The sequence below is a fragment of the Babylonia areolata genome, chromosome 22, assembly GCF_041734735.1.
Source record: "Babylonia areolata isolate BAREFJ2019XMU chromosome 22, ASM4173473v1, whole genome shotgun sequence".
Classification (NCBI taxonomy): domain Eukaryota; kingdom Metazoa; phylum Mollusca; class Gastropoda; order Neogastropoda; family Buccinidae; genus Babylonia; species Babylonia areolata.
The window spans coordinates 32,610,447-32,620,446 of record NC_134897.1 but is presented as its reverse complement, the minus strand read 5'-3'; the positions used below and the strand labels follow the sequence as shown (position 1 = coordinate 32,620,446).

At 43.9% G+C, this 10,000-nt stretch overlaps 1 protein-coding gene across 1 annotated transcript in view; it reads right to left on the bottom strand.

Moving 5' to 3' along the window:
• The window catches only part of LOC143297102 (protein madd-4-like), a 233,030-nt gene extending 225,924 nt beyond the window's left edge, over positions 1-7,106 (bottom strand). The window contains exon 1 of the mRNA XM_076609275.1: positions 6,846-7,106. Within this exon, the coding sequence (XP_076465390.1) occupies positions 6,846-6,944 (99 nt within the window). The 5' untranslated portion in view covers positions 6,945-7,106. The remainder of the gene's footprint in view (positions 1-6,845) is intronic.
• Between the last annotated feature and the right edge of the window lie 2,894 nt (positions 7,107-10,000).

Here is a 10,000-nt window from a genome sequence, read left to right as displayed (position 1 = left end):
ACCGCCAGCCAAAACATACAAAAATCATTTCACAAATAATAATTTAGGTGGTAACTAATAGATGTACATTTGTGTTATTGTTCATCATTTGCACAGTTAATAAGATGATTTTTCATGTTTTTTCTTAAACCCACTCTTATTTCTTAAACTCATTCTTCAAAATGAGTGGAAGGTTACTCCATCAGTTTCCACCAGAGTATAGGAAGCTGGAATTATATAGGTTATTTCTAGGTCTAGGTCTACATAACATGTGTGTGTGTGTATGTGTGTGTGTGTGTGTGTGTGTGTATGTGTGTCTGTCTGTCTGTCTGTCTCTCTGCCTGTCTCTGTCTCCCCTTCCCCCCTACTTTCTCTATCTCCCCCTCTCTCTCTCTCTTCAACAAATTTTTGTTTTCGGCCCACTCCTTTGCAATGGGCCGGAGGCATAACAAACAAACCATTGTCTTGTCTTGTCTTGTCTTGCCTTGTCTCTGTCTCTGTCTGTCTCTGTCTCTCTGTCTCTGTCTGTCTCTGTCTCTCTCTCTCTGTCTCTCTCTTTCTCTCTACTCCTCCTTCCGTTCCCATTCTGTCAAGCTCGATTACTTTTCAGAATTAAATCCCGAGTAAAAAAAAAACAAAAAAAAACAACAACAGTTGTTCATCAGTTCTTCCCCTAATTCACGAGACAAGTGAATAGAAATTTTGAAAAGAAAAAAAGAAAAAAAAAAAGAACCGCTTTATCTTAAACCCTTTCCAATTTCCTGATTAGTTTTTCCTAAATTACCTGTCTATTTCTACTGGGTTGTCAGTTCCTGTCAGTTTAACTGTTCGTGTGTGTGTGTCTGTGTGTGTGTGTGTGTGTGTGTGCGCGCGTGTGTGTGTGTGTATGCGCGCGCGTGCGCGTGCGCGTGAACCTGTTCGTATATATCTGTGTCATAGTGTGTCTGTTTCTGCAAGTTACACGTTGTAATATTTGATCATCAATTCAATTATGCTTTGTTCTATAATATATCATATCAATCAATGCTCTTTTTTTTCCCTCTTGGTTTGCTTTAATGAACAGAGTTCAGGGAGCCAGTTGCATTGCTCGGACGGAAGAGCCTATAGTATGGTCGTAACCCGCTACTAACTGTGTGTAGTATGGAACTGACCAATGGCGTACTTCGGTCAATGTAGGCATTTAGTGATGTGTAACTGTCAAAAAGTTTGAACCAAGCAATGAAACTGGCACTAGAAGAGAGAGAGAGAGAGGGAGAGAGAGAGTGGGGAAGAGAGGGAGAGAGAGAGGGGGGAGGGAGGGATGGAGAGAGGGGGGAGGGAGGGACGTAGAGAGAGAGAATGGGAGAGAGAGGGAGAGAGAGAGACAGAGGAGAAATAGGGGGAGAGAGAGGGGGGAGAGAGAGAGAGAAAGACAGAGAAAGAGACAGAGAGAGGGACAAAGAGAGAGGGGAGAGAGAGAGGGGGAGGGAGGGATGGAGAGAGAGAGAATGGGAGAGAGAGGGAGAGAGACGCTTTGACGCTTTGACGCTTTGATATTTTATTGTCATTACCTGCATAGGTCTATTGACAAGGGGGTGATAGGGTTAATTCTTATGTCACCACAAGTACCATACCACACTCTGCTTAATCCATCAAAACAAAACAAAACAGCTTTTATCGAAATACAACATCCTTACAATAAGGAAGCAACAAACATTAAAAAAAAGAAAAGAAAGGAAGAAACAGAAACAAAAACAAAACAAAAAGACAAAAACACCATTACTCGACCATCCATTCTATCAACGATACCGTCCAATGTCTACCTTACCACTTGGCCCACAGTCTGAACACAAGACAACAAACATCACACATTGCCATCCCCCTCATCCACTCTGGCACCGTTCTGAACAGTAAGACTACATCTTATTCTTTGTGCTTCTACAAGAAATTTAGCTATTGACAGTATTGTGAGGTCATCATCAGACGACAAAGCAGAAACAATGTCGTGCCTTTCAGCTACATCAGACTGAAAGAACTCGTACTTATCTCTTACCCTATCGAATGATTTACATTGAAACAAGTAATGTTTTTCATCATCTACACTAAAAGCACACAAAGGACATGGTGATTCTGTGGATGTCCCAGGCTGAAACCATCTTTTATTTGCATTAAACCCAAGTGTCCTTAGTCGAAATCTTGCAAAGTTTATTCTTTGCCACTTATCTGTAATGACTGTCAGGAATTTTTCTGTTTGAAATATACTTTTGAATGAAAAAAACCAACTATATTTTTCTTTAGTTTCCATATCAGAATGCCAATTTTGTTTAAAAGAACAAATAAGTCTATCTTTAAATTCCGAAATAAACTGCTGAGGGAGAGAGAGAGACGGAGAGAGACAGACAGAGAGAGGAGAGAGAAAGAGGGGGAGAGAGGGGGGAGAGAGAGAGACAGAGAGAGGGACAAAGAGAGAGGGGGGGGAGAGGGGGAGAGAGAGGGGGAGAGAGAGAGAGAGAGACAGAGAGAGAGAGACAGAGAAAGAGACAGAGACACAGAGAGAGAGACAGACAGAGAGAGACACAGAGAGACACGCAGAGAGAGATAGACACAGAGAGAGAAACAGAGAGACAGAGAGAGACACAGAGAGAGACAGACAGAGACAGAGACAGGGAGACAGACAGACAGACAGACAGAGAAGGGGTGCACGGTGTTTAGATTTCCCACGGGTTCGAATCCTACTGAGTCTGTGGCTGATTGGAAGGTGGGTACTTTCTGGATTTCCCACTGAGCCAAAATGATGTGCAGACCCCGCTTGAGGCCTAAACCTCCCCCTCCCCCCCCCCCCCCCCCCCCCCCCCCCCGTCAGAAATCACATACCCACGTCAGAAGGACTTCAATCAATCAATCACTTTATTGTCTGATACAGAGTACAGAAATTCGCCTTTGGATGAACATAGAAGCATGAAACTTACACACACTCACACCGTGTAAAAAGAATTTTTTTTTAAATAAAAAAAAATGCCACGAACGCGAACTGTGGCTACCTAAGAAATGTGAAGGGGACTGGAGGAGGTCCAGTTGAGGGGGGGCGGGGGGGGGGGCGGTAGGGGGGGGGGGGTGATGTACGAAGAATCTCTGGCAGGAGAACTGGAATAACTAGACAGACAAGAAACTTTACCACGTCCGTCCTGACTTAAATGTTTTTTTACAACCAATTAATGTGGGGTTTTTTTATTTATTAAAACTGGTAAGGAAGAGACAGTGTTTTTGCCGACTGAGAACGGGTCACACTTTTCTCACCACGCATCCTCACTTGCTGAAAAGAGAAGATACTCCTGCCAGTGTCTGACACCCCCCCCCACCCCACCCCCCCTTCGTGTGTATCAGTCAGTCAGTCATTCCCTCGACCGCTGGGCTCGTTGGGGGGACATGAGGAAGATGTCATAGCTCGCCATGTCGTTCTGTTGGCAGCTGTCGTGAGGAGATCTGGCATCGTCATTTTGGTCCATTCCTTGACGTTGTCGGACCAGCTCTTTCTCTGCCGCCCCCGTCTGCGCCCTCCCTCTACAGTCCCTTGCAGGATGGTTTTGGAGAGGGTGTTATGTCGTATGACGTGACCAAACCATGCCATCTTCTGTGTATACGCACGCAGAAGACCAAATACGCACGTTAAAGATCCTGCAATCCATGTCAGCGTTCGGTGGGTGATGGAAACAACAACATACCCAGCATGCACACCCCCGAAAACGGAGTATGGCTGCCTACATGGCGGGGTAAATAAACAAAACGGTCATACACGTAAAATGTTATATGTTATATGTTTGTCTGAGTGTGTATGTGTGCGTGCCTGAAATCTGATTGAATGACACAGGAAACGAATGATGAGCGCCCAATGGCAGCCGTCAGTCAGCTCTACCCAGGTAGGCAGCCTGTTGTGTAAATGACCCCGTGTTTTGTAAAGCGCTTAGAGCTTGGTCTCCGACCGAGGATAGGCGCTGTATAAGTATCCATATCAATCAATCAATCCGTGATGCATTCCGTGTCATGCACCACTGACGGTGAAACAGGTTATTGATTGACTACATGCTGGAACTTGCATGACACGAGAGTGAAATATTATTATACTTGCTGATTCTCTGAGAGTAGTTGGGAAGTGCTGCGCATCCAGAATCGGCCTCTTCTCCCGTATGAGGACACACACCGACAGATAAACCTGCCTGCCTGCATATTCATCCGTCGGACCGACGTTAGACTCCAGCCTAGTTTGTTTCGTGATGACCCCACCTTGGGCAGTTGTTGAATTTTCAAAAGAAGCGAGGATTTTTTTTTTAAACAAGATTTGAGATCGTATTTACATGTAAGAATTTTAACTGATACGTTGACAGTTTTGTTGCTGTTGCTGTTGTTGGTGTTTTAATCTTTTTACTAGTTTTTTTTTTTTTAATATACTAATCTGACATGGGTATGGTTTTCGTTGTGGTCGGCTGGGCTATAAACAACATGATTTGATTTGAGGGGTGTGTGTGTGTGTGGGGGGGGGGGGGGAGAGTTGGCAGGTGTGGGAGGGGGAGGTGGAGAAATGCGGGAGAGATTGGGGGGTGGGGTGAGGGTGTGTGTGGCGGAGGAGGGGACTCGCAGTTGGCGTAAACACTACGCCAGCTCTTCAGTAGAAAAAAGGGGTCTGGCACTTTACGAACGCAGACAAAAAGACAGAAGGAAAGAAAGAAGGAAGAAAGAACGAAAGAAAGAAAGAAATGGAGAAGGAAAGAAAGAAAGAAGTACGAAAGAAAGACAGAAAGAAAGAACGAAAGGAAGAAAGAAGGAAGAAAGAAAGAAGGAAAGAAAGAAAGAAAAAAGAAAGAAAGAAAGAAAGAAGGAAAAGAAAGAAGGAAAGAAAGAAGAAAGAAAGAAGGAAAAAGAAAAAGAAAGAAAGAAGAAAGAAAGAAGGAAAGAAAGAAGAAAGAAAGAAAGAAGAAAAAAGAAAGAAAGAAAGAAGAAAAAAGAAAGACAGAAAGAAAAACAAAAGAAAGAAAGAAAGAAAGAAGGAAAGAAGAAAGAAAGAAAGAAAGGCAGTCTCTGGGAGTTCCAGCGCGTGCTACGCGTGGCGTGTTTTCATTGGCTGGTTTTGATCAGGTGGTAGGTAGTACAGCTCGGATCCACATGCGGCCTCTCTCTCACACACGACGGAGTCAAAGGGTTTCTAGCATACCAGCCTCGGTGGGTGACTCAGTTGAAGCATCTGTGTGGGTCCTTTCATGTTTCGCTCCGTGATACGCTTGCTGGGACCTCCCGTGCATGCTATCCGGGTTTTCGTTTTTTACTGTTCTTCTTTTTTTTTTTTTTTTCTTTTTTTTTTTTTTTTTTTTGCGGGGTGGGGTGCGTGTGGAGTGGCCGGGGTGGGAGGGGGGCGGGCGGGAGGGGCAGGGAGGGGGCAGGGGATGGGGGTAATTTTGGGGGGGAGGGGAAGGGGGATGGAGGAGAAAGAAAGAGAAGGAGAGAGAGAGAGAAAAAGGGATGCCGGGGAAGAAAAAAAAAAACACAACAAAAACAGCTGAGACAAGACCGTAGAGATAACTTCTTTTTTTTTCTTTTTTTTCCAACGACAATATTATATAAGCGTTCTTTCAACCTAGTCCCCGCTTTTAATTTGGATATATATATATATATATTGTCATTCTTCTTCTTTTTACACACACACACACACGTGTGTGTGTGTGTATATACATATATATATATATATATATATATATACGTGTGTGTGTGTGTAAAAAGAAGAAGAATGACAATAACAACGACGATGATGGCGACAACGACAAGAACACTAATAACGACGACGACAACAACAATTATAACAACGACAACAACAACAACAATAATAATAACGACAACGACAACAGGGAAGAAAAGAAAGGAAAGACACATACATAACTCTTCTTCTTCTTCTTCCTTCGTGGGCTGCAACTCCCACGTTCACTCGTATGTACACGGGTGGGCTTTTACGTGTATGACCAATTTTACCCCGCCATGCAGGCAGCCATACTCCGTTTCCGGGGCTGTGCATGCAGGGTATGTTCTTGTTTTCATAACCCACCGAACACTGACATGGATCACAGGATCTTTAACGATCTTCTGCTTGCCGTATACACACGAAGGGGGTTCAGGCACAGGCAGGTCTGCACATATGTTGACTTTGGAGATAAAAAAAAAATTCTCCACCCTTTACCAACCAGGCGCCATTTACCGAGATTCGAACCCGGGACCCTCAGATTGAAAGTCCAACGTTTTAACCACTCGGCTATTGCGCCCGTCAGACACACATCTGATCACAAGAATCATGCAGCTGGTTTGGGAAGGAACAAGAGAACAAGAAGAGAGTGATGGGGGTAGGAAGAAGGGAGAGACAGACAGACAGACAGAGAGAGAGACAGAGACAGAGGGATGATGTGAGAGAAAAGAACGCTTTAAGCAGCCACTGGAACTAGCCAAGAGAAACCTTGTTTCTTTGTTTTTTCAATGTACACCCGTTACAGAAACCACACAAAACTGAGAAGTCTTTACATTTAATAAAAAAAAAAAATAACCCCCACCCTCTCTCTCTCTCTCTCTCTCTCTCTCTCTCTCTCTCTCTCTCTCTCTCTCTCTCTCTCTCTCTCTTTCTCTCACCCCTCATGTGTATGTCTTTTTAAACATCATCATCGTCGTCAATTTAAACGCGCACACGCACGCACGCACGCACGCACACACGCGCGCGCTCACACACACACACACACACACACACACACACACACACACACACACACACACACACACACGGAAGAACAAACAGACAAACAAACAGACAGACAGACAGCCAAAAAAAAAAGACTGAGAAAAGACGCGCTTCAACTTACCATCGTCATCATCACCACCATCAGCATCATCATCACCATCAGTGCCGGCGGCGTTCCTATCGGCAGTGTCGCCCTCATCCTGAGCTGGTCACACACCATAATTACTCCAACAAGGCGGTCACACTCCACAAATGTACGTCCAGGAAAACCAAACCGCTGCAAACACACCTCTTGCGGCGCGCCGCGAACACCGCACACCACACACCACACACACAGAGTCGCTTCTGTCACTCGCGATGAAGTGAAAAAACCGAATCCTGCAGAAAATGGTCACATCGATTCACTTCCATCCTTGTGACTGGGAGGGGGAGGGGGGGGGGTAGTGGTGCTTGTAGTTGATATATAATCCGTGGATAGTGTCTGGAATAATTCTGGTATTAGTAAAAAAGCAGGGTGGGGAGAGGGGCCGGGGGGAGGGGGGGGAAGGTTGGGGTGTGTGTGGGGGGGGGGGGGAGTGATCCCTTTCGATTTACAACTTTTTTTTTTCTTCCTAAAACGTCGCAGTGGTCATTCTTATTCACTTGTTTCTTTTCAGAGTTTGTGTCCTCCTCCTCCTCCTCCTCCTCTTCCTCCTCCTCCTCCTTCTCCTCGTGTTTCAGAAAACTTCGGTGCTGTCGTGACTCAGTTGTGTGTTCTGTTCAGAGAAAAAAAAATCACAGGTTAGTTTTTCAACGACGTGCGGTATGCTGAAAGAGACCACACCACATGGCATAATTACCGATCCGTTTTTTCAACGGAAAGGGGGTACTCATTAATTTCAGACGCTCCTTAGTTTTACGTTACACTCCTGCTCAGTTATATTTCTGCTCAGTTGTACTCATACAGCTCAGTTTCACTACACTTCTGCTCAATTACAATACTTCTCAGTTAGAATCCTGTTCAGTTACATTTCTGCTCAGTTATACTTCTGCTCAATTACAATACTTCTCAGTTAGAATCCTGCTCAGTTACATTTCTGCTGAGTTATACTTCTGCTCAATTACAATACTTCTCAGTTTAGAATACTGCCCAGTTATGTCTGCTCAGTTATACTCTTGCTCAGTTTCACTACACTTGTGCTCAAGTACAATACATCTCAGTTTAGAATCCTGCTCAGTTACATTTCTGCTCAGTTATACTCCTGCTCAATTTCACTACACTTCTGCTCAATTACAATACTTCTCAGTTTAGAATACTGCTCAATTACATTTCTGCTCAGTTATACTTCTACTCAATTTCACTACACTTGTGCTCAATTACAATACTTCTCAGTTTAGAATCCTGCTCAGTTACATTTCTGCTGAGTTATACTTCTGCTCAATTACAATACTTCTCAGTTTAGAATCCTGCTCAGTTACATTTCTGCTGAGTTATACTTCTGCTCAATTACAATACTTCTCAGTTTAGAATCCTGTTCAGTTATTTCTGCTCAGTTATACTCCTGCTCAGTTTCACTACACTTGTGCTCAATTGCAATACTTCTCAGTTAGAACCCTGTTCAATTACATTTCTGCTCAGTTATACTTCTACTCAGTTTCACTACACTTCTGCTCAATTACAATACTTCTCAGTTAGAATCCTGTTCAGCTACATCTCTGCTCAGTTATACTTCTGCTCAATTACAATACTTCTCAGTTAGAATTCTGTTCAGCTACATCTCTGCTCAGTTAGACTTCTGCTTCAGTTACATTGCACTTCTGCTCAATTACAATGCTTGTTGAGTTTAGAGTCCTGCTCAGTTACACTCCCGATTACAGTCCTGCTCAGCTGCAACACCAAGGAACACAACTTCAACTTCACTGCTGCTTAGTAAATGCTTCCTATCGGCCTACATATCATTGAAAGTATGAACATACAACCCTCAAAATGAATAAATAAAGAAAGAAAAAGGAGAGAAAGAAGAAGAGAAAAAAACAACAGCAAAAAACAGTTTTGCTCTCTGAAAAGCGGAAACTCCCCTGTTTATTTGCATACCTTTCACTTGTCACGAGCAAACAACAACAACAATAACAACAACAAGAACAACAGCAAACAGAAATGTGCGAACACAAATTCAACAGTCCTGAACCTGCCGACGCAGCTCCCTCCCCCTCCACTCTCCCTACCATCACCACACCGCCCACTCGCAAAAAAAAAACCCCAAAAAAACAACCAACCACAAAAAGTCATTTATTTATTTTACATTCCTGTTGTCTACAGGGTTCTTGCTGACACGGTAGTTGTTGTTGTTGTTGTTTTTATCATACACAAATAAGAAACCTCACAAACATAAGAGCTTCTGCCCTGGAGCCAGTTGCATTGCTTGGTTCGAACTTTTTGACGGTTACACGTCACTAAATGCCTACGTTGACCGAACTACGCCATTAAATGCATTGGTCAGTTCCATACTACACACAGTTAGTAGCGGGTTACGACCATACTAGGCTCTTCCGTCCGAGCAATGCAAATGGCTCCTGGCTGGGAAACTGTTGTTTCCTGTTACATTCATCACGAAATACTTTGAAGTTCGAACGGGTAGTGAAAGCCTAAAACAACCATCTCTTTAACTCTCTCCATACGAACGGCGAAAGAGACGACGTTAACAGCGTTTCACCCCAATTATCATCATCAAAATATTGCAAGCGGAAGGCTCTTATACTGAAGAGGTGAATATTGACAAAGAATACCACAATTCTGACGACGGAAGCTAAAGGTTGGGTCATTCAGACACCCACTGGACATCCGAGGGGTCTGTGTAGAGGAGAAGAGAGGACTGGCCGTACTGAGTGAGTTAACAAAAGAAAATAAATGAATAAATAAATAAATAAATAAATAAATACACATCTCTTTCTACTTTCTCGCAACTAATACACACTAGAAAAGGGGCTATTCATCATTATACCCGGCAGCAGGCCTTGCCACGCGCAGTGTAGTAGTGTTTTAACTCTTTTGGTGCCCCAAACCCACAGCAGAGGGCTGGACATGATTATTATGTAGGAAGCATGGGACGAAGAAGCTAAATGAGGAGGAGAAGGAGGAAGAGGATGAGAAGGAGGAAGAGAAGGAGGAAGAGAAGGGGGAGGAGGAAGAGAGGAGGAGAAGTAGGAAGAGAAGGAGGAAGAGAAGGGGGAGGAAGAGGAGGAGAAGTAGGAAGAGGAGGAGGAAGAGGAGAAGGTGGAGGAGGAGAAGAAGGAGGA